Source organism: Eucyclogobius newberryi, unplaced genomic scaffold, assembly GCF_026437365.1.
Source record: "Eucyclogobius newberryi isolate DKJ021-1_F unplaced genomic scaffold, fEucNew1.0.hap1 SCAF_3, whole genome shotgun sequence".
NCBI classification, from domain to species: domain Eukaryota; kingdom Metazoa; phylum Chordata; class Actinopteri; order Gobiiformes; family Gobiidae; genus Eucyclogobius; species Eucyclogobius newberryi.
The window spans coordinates 40,282,822-40,294,813 of NW_027315945.1; the positions used below are offsets into that span (position 1 = coordinate 40,282,822).

At 53.1% G+C, this 11,992-nt stretch overlaps 1 protein-coding gene across 1 annotated transcript; it reads left to right on the top strand.

Moving 5' to 3' along the window:
* Positions 1-899: 899 nt before the first annotated feature.
* ccne2 (cyclin E2) lies at positions 900-6,187 on the top strand. The gene is made up of 11 exons (XM_072460544.1): positions 900-969; positions 1,057-1,138; positions 1,423-1,476; positions 1,776-1,924; positions 2,722-2,857; positions 3,063-3,209; positions 3,318-3,413; positions 4,092-4,226; positions 4,305-4,416; positions 5,584-5,741; positions 5,863-6,187. The coding sequence occupies exons 1-11, from the start codon at positions 956-958 to the stop codon at positions 5,974-5,976; spliced, it is 1,197 nt and encodes a 398-aa protein (XP_072316645.1). The 5' UTR covers positions 900-955; the 3' UTR covers positions 5,977-6,187.
* Positions 6,188-11,992: the final 5,805 nt, after the last annotated feature.

An 11,992-nucleotide genomic window follows, 5' to 3' on the forward strand; every position in this document is an offset into this window, starting at 1 on the left:
AGACGTGCGGGGACGTGTGCCCGGTGGAACGCGTCCGGTGAGGCGGTCACTTTTCGCGCGTTTGAGCCGTAAATGTTCCACAGAGGCTAAAAGAGCCGCCGCCGTTTTGGCTCCACTTTCAAACTCAGCGCGAGCTCTGCTCTGCTAGCCTCTGAGGGCTCTGTCCCGGGTCTGAGGGCTCTGTCCCGGGTCTGAGGGCTCTGTCCCGGGTCTGAGGGCTCTGTCCCGGGTCTGAGGGCTCTGTCCCGGCTCTGGGGGCTCTGTCCCGGGTCTGAGGGCTCTGTCCCAGGTCTGAGGGCTCTGACGGGTCTGGGGGCTCTGTCCCGGCTCTGAGGGCTCTGTCCCGGCTCTGGGGGCTCTGTCCCGGCTCTGGGGGCTCTGTCCCGGGTCTGAGGGCTCTGACGGGTCTGGGGGCTCTGTCCCGGCTCTGAGGGCTCTGTCCCGGCTCTGAGGGCTCTGTCCCGGCTCTGGGGGCTCTGTCCCGGCTCTGGGGGCTCTGTCCCGGGTCTGGGGGCTCTGTCCCGGGTCTGGGGGCTCTGTCCCGGGTCTGAGGGCTCTGTCCCGGGTCTGGGGGCTCTGTCCCGGGTCTGGGGGCTCTGTCCCGGGACTGGGGGCTCTGTCCCGGGACTGGGGGCTCTGTCCCGGGTCTGGGGGCTCTGTCCCGGGTCTGAGGGCTCTGTCCCGGCTCTGGGGGCTCTGTCCCGGCTCTGGGGGCTCTGTCCCGGGTCTGAGGGCTCTGTCCCGGGTCTGAGGGCTCTGTCCCGGCTCTGGGGGCTCTGTCCCGGGTCTGAGGGCTCTGCACCAGGTGTAGAAGTGTGTCTAGAGACACTGAGAGCAGGCTCTGGTTCACAAGATGGCTCCCACTGCAGCTCTCAGGCTTATAACATGTTTATAACATGTGGTCTAATATTCCTCTCTTTTGTTGTTTCAGTGAAACAGAAACTTGAAGCACATCATGTCTCGACGCAGGTGAGTTTTACAGCTCGCGTGTCTGAGGTCTGAGACTAGACCTGGACTAGACCTAAAGTGTCGTTTAACGTGGCGTTTGTTCCGTAGCGGCCGTCTCACTCTGCAGGCCAGAGATTCCAACACGCTGGAGCCTTCGGGGAAACCACAGCCGAAGAGGAGGAAGTCTGAGGTGACCAGCTCTTCTTTATCTTTCATATCCAGAGCGTGTTCTGAGCGGTCAGATCCTGTTCAGGTTGTTCTGAGCGTGTTCAGGTTGTTCTGAGCGTGTTCAGGTTGTTCTGAGCGGTCAGAGCCTATTCTTGAGCGGTCAGAGCCTATTCTTGAGCGGTCAGAGCCTGTTCTTGAGCGGTCAGAGCCTGTTCTTGAGCGGTCAGAACGTGCTGCTGTGGCACAGTGGATGTCTTTGCTCGTGTGTGAGATTATTAACATTAAACTCTCTTGTTTTGTCCTCAGCCTCTAAAGAAGAAGGTGACACCGGCCGCCAAGAAGCAGAGCTATGAGATCCAGGTGCGTGTTATTAACCTTATTTCACCTGGTAACTGAGTTGCATTGCCTCTGTTTGACCACTAGATGTCCTCAGCTCATCGTTAGATCCTTCCTGTAAACTCATCATCATCTGTGTCTTCTTCCTTTTTATGCTCTGTGGGACTCTCTGGGACAGTGTGGGACTCTCCGGGACAGTGTGGGACTCTCCGGGACAGTGTGGGACTCTGGGACAGTGTGGGACTCTCTGGGACAGTGTGGGGACCCTGCAGTGTCGGGGCCCTGTCCTGGGACCCCGTGTCACATGTCTTATGGTGTTGCAGAAGTGCTGGCGGGCGGAGGAAGGTTCCAGTCCCTGTGTTCTCATGGAAACTCCTCACAAAGAACTGGAACCGAGCCACGAACCCAAGAACTTCAGACAGTTCATCTTCAAGAACCTGTTCATCCAGGCCTCGCCCCTCCCCCAGCTCAGGTACTGCAAATACTACTGCTACTACACTGTCACATCCCCCAGCTCAGGTACTGCAAGTACTACTGCAAATACTACTGCTACTACACTGTCACATCCCCCAGCTCAGGTACTGCAAGTACTACTGCAAATACTACTGCTACTACACTGTCACATCCCCCAGCTCAGGTACTGCAAGTACTACTGCAAATACTACTGCTACTACACTGTCACATCCCCCAGCTCAGGTACTGCAAGTACTACTGCAAATACTACTGCTACTACACTGTCACATCCCCCAGCTCAGGGATGCAGAGGAGGAGGAGGTGGTGGATGAGAGGGGGTGCAGAGGAGGAGGTGGTGAATGAGGGGGGGTGCAGAGGAGGAGGTGGTGAATGAGGGGGGGTGCAGAGGAGGAGGAGGGGAGGTGGTGGCTCGCAGTACGGTCTGAAGCGGCCGAGCCGTCTGCCTGAGGCTTAATTGGGAGTCAGGTCTTCCAGGTGAACTTACACAAGCTGCGTGAGGGCATCTGGTGTAACATAGACACTTGTTTCGGACCCAGACTGACCGGTGTGTCTCTGTGTGTGTGTGTTCTCTGTGTGTGTGTGTGTCTCTGTGTGTGTGTGTGTTCTCTGTGTGTGTGTGTGTCTCTGTGTGTGTGTGTGTTCTGTGTGTGTGTGTTCTCTGTGTGTGTGTTCTGTGTGTGTGTTTGTGTTCTCTGTGTGTGTGTTCTCTGTGTGTGTGTTTGTGTTCTCTGTGTGTGTGTTCTCTGTGTGTGTGTTCTCTGTGTGTGTGTGTTCTCTGTGTTTGTGCGTTTGCAGCTGGGCGAGTTGTGACGACGTCTGGATCAAAATGCTGAACAAAGAGCTGAAGTATGTCCACGACAAGAGCTACCTCCAGAAACACCCCAAAGTGCAGCCCAAGATGAGGGCCATCCTGCTGGACTGGCTCCTGGAGGTCAGGCACTTTCAGGGTTCAAGAGTTCAAGGGTCAAATCATGTCCAACATTCAGACTTTTACAATGCCATTTTTAACCAAATAAAGGTAGAAATGATCAGTGTAATTCTCTAAATGTATTTAATGTATGTATTTAATCTAATGTTTCTCACGTGTCTGTTCTGTTACCGTCTGGTTTCTCACGTGTCTGTTGTTCTGGTCTCAGGTCAGTGAGGTTTACAGTTTACATCGACAGACGGCGTATTTGGCCCAGGACTTTTTCGACCGCTTCATGTTGACACAAGACGACATGAACAAAGATTATCTGCAGCTCATCGGCATCACAGCGCTCTTCATCGCCGCCAAGATCGAGGTAACGACCAGACTGGGCTTAGTTTGTGTTCCTTCATGACTTAAACGTCTCGTCTTCCTTCACGACTTAAACGTCTCATGACACTTATGGTCTGTTTCTCGTCTTCAGGAGATTTACCCTCCAAAGATCTTTGAGTTCGCGTACGTCACAGACGGGGCCTGCGACACATGGGACATTCAGAAAACAGAGCTGCTCATCCTGAAGGTCAGTCCTGCTCTCTGACCCTCACACGCTTCACCCGGTCTGTGGGGTCCTCTAAGGGTCTGTGGGGTCCTCTAAGGGTCTGTGGGGTCCTCTAAGGGTCTGTGGGGTCCTCTATGGGTCTGTGGGGTCCTCTAAGGGTCTGTGGGGTCCTCTATGGGTCTGTGGGGTCCTCTAAGGGTCTGTGGGGTCCTCTAAGGGTCTGTGGGGTCCTCTAAGGGTCTGTGGGGTCCTCTATGGGTCTGTGGGGTCCTCTATGGGTCCGTGGGGTCCTCTATGGGTCTGTGGGGTCCTCTATGGGTCTGTGGGGTCCTCTATGGGTCCGTGGGGTCCTCTATGGGTCTGTGGGGTCCTCTATGGGTCTGTGGGGTCCTCTATGGGTCTGTGGGGTCCTCTATGGGTCCGTGGGGTCCTCTATGGGTCTGTGGGGTCCTCTATGGGTCTGTGGGGTCCTCTATGGGTCCGTGGGGTCCTCTATGGGTCCGTGGGGTCCTCTATGGGTCTGTTGGTCCAGACTCAGCCTTATGTCTCTTTCAGGCGCTGCAGTGGTTGTAAGGTCTGTTGTAGGGTCTGTTTTAGGGTCTGTTTGGTCCTGTAGGGGTCTGTTTTAGGGTCTGTTTGGTCCTGTAGGGGTCTGTTTTAGGGTCTGTTGGTCCAGACTCAGCCTTATGTCTCTTTCAGGCGCTGCAGTGGAACCTCTGTCCTGAGACTCCGATCTCGTGGCTCAAACTTTACTGCCAGGTCGAGGCTCAGAGCGACGAGCAGAACTTCCTGGTGCCACAGTTTTCGCAGGAGACGTACATCCAGATCACACAGGTGAGACACGCCGCAGAGCCGACGCGTACAGCAACTCCTGGACTTGTGCCTGATGTCTGTCCCTCTCTTCTCCCACAGCTCCTGGACTTGTCCCTGATGAACATTGGCGCTCTGGACTTCTCGTATTCCGTCCTGGCGGCTGCAGCGTTCTGTCACTTCTCGTCCTTCGACGTGGTGCACAGAGTCTCGGGTCAGTCTCTCATTACTGTCTCTTTGCCCCGAGTCCAAAGTGCGTCACAGAACAGGAAGAACATGCATTCAAACCTGTCGGAAAGTAGAACCTGTCTGTTGATTCTGACTCTTGACTTCCTGATGATCGGGTGCAGTGTGTGCAGCTGGAGACACTTGGACTATCAGCACAGGCGCTCCACAGGGCTGTGTACTTTCTCCTCTTTGTCTCTGCTCTCTTGTCTCTGGTGTGTTGTCTCTGCTCTCTTGTCTCTGCTCTCTTGTCTCTGGTGTGTTGTCTCTGATCTCTTGTCTCTGCTCTCTTGTCTCTGGTGTGTTGTCTCTGCTCTCTTGTCTCTGCTCTCTTGTCTCTGGTGTGTTGTCTCTGATCTCTTGTCTCTGCTCTCTTGTCTCTGGTGTCTTGTCTCTGCTCTCTTGTCTCTGGTGTGTTGTCTCTGCTCTCTTGTCTCTGCTCTCTTGTCTCTGGTGTGTTGTCTCTGCTCTCTTGTCTCTGGTGTGTTGTCTCTGCTCTCTTGTCTCTGCTCTCTTGTCTCTGGTGTCTTGTCTCTGCTCTCTTGTCTCTGCTCTCTTGTCTCTGGTGTGTTGTCTCTGCTCTCTTGTCTCTGGTGTCTTGTCTCTGCTCTCTTGTCTCTGCTGTCTTGTCTCTGATCTCTTGTCTCTGCTCTCTTGTCTCTGCTCTCTTGTCTCTGCTCTCTTGTCTCTGCTCTCTTGTCTCTGGTGTCTTGTCTCTGATCTCTTGTCTCTGCTGTCTTGTCTCTGATCTCTTGTCTCTGATCTCTTGTCTCTGGTGTGTTGTCTCTGCTCTCTTGTCTCTGCTCTCTTGTCTCTGGTGTCTTGTCTCTGCTCTCTTGTCTCTGCTGTCTTGTCTCTGATCTCTTGTCTCTGCTCTCTTGTCTCTGCTCTCTTGTCTCTGCTCTCTTGTCTCTGGTGTCTTGTCTCTGATCTCTTGTCTCTGCTCTCTTGTCTCTGCTCTCTTGTCTCTGCTCTCTTGTCTCTGGTGTCTTGTCTCTGATCTCTTGTCTCTGCTCTCTTGTCTCTGCTCTCTTGTCTCTGATCTCTTGTCTCTGCTCTCTTGTCTCTGCTCTCTTGTCTCTGCTCTCTTGTCTCTGCTCTCTTGTCTCTGCTCTCTTGTCTCTGATCTCTTGTCTCTGGTGTCTTGTCTCCTCAGGTTTGTCGTGGGAGAGTGTCTCTCCTTGTCTTCGGTGGATGTCTCCCTTCATGGAAACTCTCCGCTCAGAGCCGACGCCTCAGCTCAAGACTTTCCCCAAAGTGAAGCTCGACGACCGGCACAACATCCAGACACACGTGGCCTACCTCGACCTACTGGTGAGTCTGAACATGACCTACCTCGACCTACTGGCGAGTCTGAACACATGACCTACTGGTGAATCTGAACATGTGACCTACCTTGACCTACCGGCGAGTCTGAACATTTCTTCTTCTGCAGATGAAAGCGCAGGAGCGACAGTCACAGGCGTTCGACGGCTCGTTGTCTCCTCCCCCTCTGGGCGTGGCCACGTTGACCCCTCCGAACAGTGCAGAGAAACCGCCCAATCCCTGAAGAGCGCCGGCGCCGACCGGCCAATCACAGAAGAGGATCCACCGGGCCAATCGCAAAGGAACAAAACAGACCAATCCCAGCGCAGGAAAGTGAAGCTCTGGGAGAAACACTACAGTTTCATTTGAATTTTGACTCGACCGAAAGAGAATTTTATTTCCTCAAAACGTGAAGCGATGTTTGTGTCGTTTTATGATCCTTTATGATCCTTTATGATCTGACATATTTGAAGTGGAAGAGGGTTTGTTTCATCAGTCTCAGTTCTCGCTGGGCTGAGGTTTGAGGACGGCACTGAAAAGTACTAACGTGCTAAGATCACTGAGCGAACGCCGTGTGTGTGTGTAACGTGTGTGTGTGTAACGTGTGTGCGTAACGTGTGTGTAACGTGTGTAACGTGTGTGTGTGTGTGCGTAACGTGTGTGTGTGTAACGTGTGGGTGTGTGTGTAACGTGTGTGTGTGTGTGCGTAACGTGTGTGTGTGTAACGTGTGTGTGTGTAACGTGTGGGTGTGTGTGCGTAACGTGTGGGTAACGTGTGGGTGTGTGTGTAACGTGTGTGTGTGCGTAACATGTGGGTGTGTGTGTAACGTGTGTGTAACGTGTGTGTGTGTGTAACGTGTGGGTGTGTAACGTGTGTGTGTGTAACGTGTGTGTGTAACGTGTGGGTGTGTAACGTGTGGGTGTGTGTGGGTAACGTGTGGGTGTGTGTGTAACGTGTGTGTGTGTGTGCGTAACGTGTGGGTAACATGTGGGTGTGTGTGTAACGTGTGTGTGTGTGTAACGTGTGTGTGTGTGTAACGTGTGGGTGTGTGTAACGTGTGGGTGTGTGTGTAACGTGTGTGTGCGTAACGTGTGTGTGCGTAACGTGTGTGTGTGTAACGTGTGGGTGTGTGTGCGTAACGTGTGGGTAACATGTGGGTGTGTGTGTGTGTGTGTGTAACGTGTGTGTGTGTGTAACGTGTGGGTAACGTGTGGGTGTGTGTGTAACGTGTGTGTGTGTGTGTAACGTGTGTGCGTAACGTGTGTGTGTGTGTGTAACGTGTGGGTGTGTGTGTAACGTGTGTGTAACGTGTGGGTGTGTGTAACATGTGTGTGTGTGTGTAACATGTGTGTGTGTGTAACGTGTGGGTGTGTGTAACATGTGTGTGTGTAACGTGTGGGTGTGTGTAACATGTGTGTGTGTGTGTGTAACGTGTGTGCGTAACGTGTGTGTGTGTGTAACGTGTGTGTGTAACGTGTGTGTAACGTGTGTGTGTGTAACGTGTGTGTGTGTAACGTGTGTAACATGTGTGTGTGTGTGTAACATGTGTGTGTGTGTGTAACGTGTGGGTGTGTGTAACATGTGGGTGTGTGTAACGTGTGGGTGTGTGTAACGTGTGGGTGTGTGTAACGTGTGTGCGTAACGTGTGTGCGTAACGTGTGGGTGTGTGTAACGTGTGGGTGTGTGTGTAACGTGTGTGTAACGTGTGGGTGTGTGTAACATGTGTGTGTGTGTGTAACATGTGTGTGTGTGTGTAACGTGTGGGTGTGTGTAACATGTGGGTGTGTGTGTAACATGTGTGTGTGTGTAACGTGTGGCTGTGTGTAACGTGTGGCTGTGTGTAACGTGTGGGTGTGTGTAACGTGTGTGTGTGTGTAACGTGTGTGTGTAACGTGTGTGCGTAACGTGTGGGTGTGTGTGTAACGTGTGTGTAACGTGTGGGTGTGTGTGTAACGTGTGGGTGTGTGTAACGTGTGGGTGTGTGTAACGTGTAACGTGTGTGTAACGTGTGTGTAACGTGTGTGTGTGTGGGTGTGTGTAACGTGTGTGTGTGTGTGTAACGTGTGGGTGTGTGTAACGTGTGGGTGTGTGTAACGTGTGGGTGTGTGTAACGTGTGTGTAACGTGTGTGTAACGTGTGTGTGTGTGTGTGTAACGTGTGTGTTTGTGCGCGTCCTGCAAGTGATCTTAATACCAGGCGGTATCCTTTAAGCCTGACGGGTCGGGCGGGGCGCGGTCGGGCGGGGCACGGTTGAATTTGAAGCGTCGGCAAATTCCTCACTTTTCACAAACGTGAAAAGCCTGTTTTTAATTTGAGCATTTTCACTTTTATTGTGTTTAAAATATTCAATCTTTAAAACTTCAAATTCATTGTCATGTCATTTTTTTTATTTGCTGTGAAATTTCATCCTCTTGATTCTGTGACTTTAAAGTTTCATTTTGAATTTATAAATTGAGAAAATTGACGCAGCAAAATTCATCATTTGAAATTTAGAATTAAAACAATTCAAAATGTTTTTAATTTCAAACTAAATCTGATGAAACGACGTCTTTTTGGAAATGTCACTTATTCTAATGTGGCGCGTTACCGCGGCAACAGTTTAATGTGCAGTGTGGAACTTCTTTGTTCTTATTTTAATGAAAAATCTTCACAAAATCTGCTTCATTTCCACAAATCTCAGTTTATTCAGATCAAACATTTCACGGTCGAATCAGACGCAGCGACAGGTGAAAAGTTCCGTGTTGCAGCTTTAACGTGGTTTTTGAATATTTATGAAACGTTCTTTTGTTTTTTGATCCTGGAGAACTTGAGCATCGACTTTTGTATGAATTGTGTGAGTGGTATTTATTCATAATGTGTGGAATCTTCAGTTTGGCGACGCCCCCTTTGTCTAGACCATGTGACTTAAATGTGTATTTTTTGTACATAATCGATTCACTAAAGTGTATTTTCTTTTATCACGATTCTTTTAATAAAATGATGTGAAACCAGAAAGTTCTGACGTTGAACTAAATGAGAACGAGGACCACAGCCCCGCCCTTCACATACAGCCCCGCCCTTCACCTACAGCCCCGCCCTTCACCTACAGCCCCGCCCTTCACATACAGCCCCGCCCTTCACATACAGCCCCGCCCTTCACATACAGCCCCGCCCTTCACCTACAGCCCCGCCCTTCACATACAGCCCCGCCCTTCACATACAGCCCCGCCCTTCACATACAGCCCCGCCCTTCACATACAGCCCCGCCCTTCACAAACAGCCCCGCCCCTTCACATACAGCCCCGCCCTTCACATACAGCCCCGCCCTTCACATACAGCCCCGCCCTTCACATACAGCCCCGCCCTTCACAAACAGCCCCGCCCCTCCACATACAGCCCCGCCCTTCACAAACAGCCCCGCCCCTTCACATATAGCCCCGCCCCTTCACATACAGCCCCGCCCCTTTACATACAGCCCCGCCCCTTCACATACAGCCCCGCCCTTCACATACAGCCCCGCCCCTTCACATACAGCCCCGCCCTTCACATACAGCCCCGCCCTTCACCTACAGCCCCGCCCTTCACCTACAGCCCCGCCCTTCACATACAGCCCCGCCCTTCACATACAGCCCCGCCCTTCACCTACAGCCCCGCCCTTCACATACAGCCCCGCCCTTCACATACAGCCCCGCCCTTCACATACAGCCCCGCCCTTCACATACAGCCCCGCCCTTCACATACAGCCCCGCCCTTCACAAACAGCCCCGCCCCTTCACATACAGCCCCGCCCTTCACATACAGCCCCGCCCTTCACATACAGCCCCGCCCTTCACATACAGCCACGCCCTTCACAAACAGCCCCGCCCCTTCACATACAGCCCCGCCCTTCACAAACAGCCCCGCCCCTTCACATATAGCCCCGCCCCTTCACATACAGCCCCGCCCCTTTACATACAGCCCCGCCCCTTCACATACAGCCCCGCCCTTCACATACAGCCCCGCCCCTTCACATACAGCCCCGCCCTTCACATACAGCCCCGCCCTTCACATACAGCCCCGCCCTTCACATACAGCCCACAGCCCCGCCCTTGCTAACATGCAGCCCCGCCTACAGCCCCGCCCTTCTTCACAAACATCCACAGCCCCTGTCCTGGGTCTTCCCCGGGGCCTCTTCCTGGTGGGACATGCAGGAGCAGCGGCTCTACTCTGAGCTCCCCCTGTGTGGCCGAGCTCCTCCCCCTATCTCTAAGGGAGCGCCCAGCCACCCGGGGGAGGAAACTCATTTCGACCGCTTGTATCATGATCTTGTCCTTTGGGTCATTAAAGCTCATGACCATAGGTGAGGTCAGAACGTAGAGTGACCGATAAATCCAGAGCTTTGTCTTTGGACTCAGTCCAACTGTCAATCACACGCTCCATCAAGACCCTGAGATACTTGAACTCCTCCACTTAGGGCAAGGACCCCTCCCCCACATGGAGAGAGCAAGGCACCTTTTTCCGGTGAGAACCATGACCTCGGATTTGGAGCTGATTCTCATCCCAGACGCTTCCCTCTCGTCCCAGTGCAGCTGCAGGTCCGGGTTTGATGGAGCCGTCAGGACAACATCGTCTGCAAACAGCAGAGATGAGATCCTGAGGTCCCCAAACCGGACACCCTCCGACCCCTGACCACACCCTCTGACCCCTGACTGCGCCTAGAAATTCTGTCCATAAAAACTATGAACAGAACCGGTGACAAAGGGCAGCCCTGAGGAGTCCAACATTACAGGTCTGACTTACAGCGCCCCCTCTGGTCATACAGGGACCGGACAGCCCTGAGCAAAGGGCCCCGGACCCCGTACTCCCGGAGCACCCCCCAAAGGACACCCCGAGGGACACGGTCCAAAGCCTTCTCCAGATCCACAAAGCACATGTGACTGTGCAAACTCCCATGAGCCCTGGCGCCCCCTGGTGGAGAGTCTAGAGCTGGTCCAGTGTTGCACCACCAGGACCTAAACCTGCTCCTCCTGAATCTGAGGTTCTATGGGTCAGATTCTCCTCCAGGACCTGGAACAGACCCTATGGGAGTCTGAGGAGTGTGATCCTCTGTAGGTGGAACACACCCTCCCCCTTCTTGACCAGAGGGGCCCCGCCCCGGTCTGCCAGTCCAGAGACACTGTCCCAACAACCTCAGTGACTTCATCTTGGGTGATGGACGAGTCCTTCTGAGTCTTCAGTCTCTGCTTCTTCAGAAGACGTGACAGTGGGATTAAAGACGTCCTCAAAGTCCTTCAACCGTCCGAGCACATCTCCAGTCGAGGTCAGAGGTCAGCAGGTCTCCACCTGCTTCTCCACCTGCTTCTCCACCTGCTTCTCCACCTGCTTCTCCACCTGCTTCTCCACCTGCTTCTCCACCTGCTTCTCCACCTGCTTCTCCACCTGCTTCTCCACCTGCACCGTAAACGTTTTGGTGAAGCACTGCTTCCTCCTCCTGAGGCGCCGGACGCTTTGCCAGAATTTCTTTGGGGCCGAACGATAGTCCTCCTCCATGGGCTCCTCAAACTCCTCCCCAAACTCCTCCCCAAACTCCTCCCCAAACTCCTCCTCAAACTCCTCCACAAACTCCTCCCAAACTCCTCCCCAAACTCCTCCCCAAACTCCTCCTCAAACTCCTCCCCAAACTCTTCCTCAAACTCCTCCCCAAACTCCTCCCCAAACTCCTCCCCAAACTCCTCCCCAAACTCCTCCCCAAACTCCTCCCCAAACTCCTCCCAGTCCCGGGTTTTTGCCTCTGCGACAGCACGAGCTGCTCCCGCTTGACCTGTCGATACCTGTCGATGACCTCAGGAGACCTACAGCCAGAGTGACCTGTAGGTCTCCTTCTTCAGTCTGACCACATCCCTCACTTCCGGTGTCCACCACCGGGGTCGGGGGTCACTGGAGACCATGTGACCACAGCTCCGAGTAGCCGCATCAACAATGGAGGCGCACAAACATGTGATTATTAAATATGATTGGTCCCCGGGCCACAGCGCCCCCTCTGGAACGTTAGAACGTGCTCTCATTGTTCTCATTTTGTGCTCTTTGTTTCTGTGAATGTGAGGTCAAAGGTCACGACGCAGGACGCTGCCTGGAGGTCAGAGGTCAGCGGACGCGTGGGAAAAGAGGAAGGGCTGAGGAACATGACCAAATATGAAAGTTCAGCATAAATCCAGAGACGAGAAAGAAAGAGAAGCTTCAAATGAAGAAGAAACGGAACAAACACATTTATTAAATCATTTATTACTGAAAGAAATTTAAT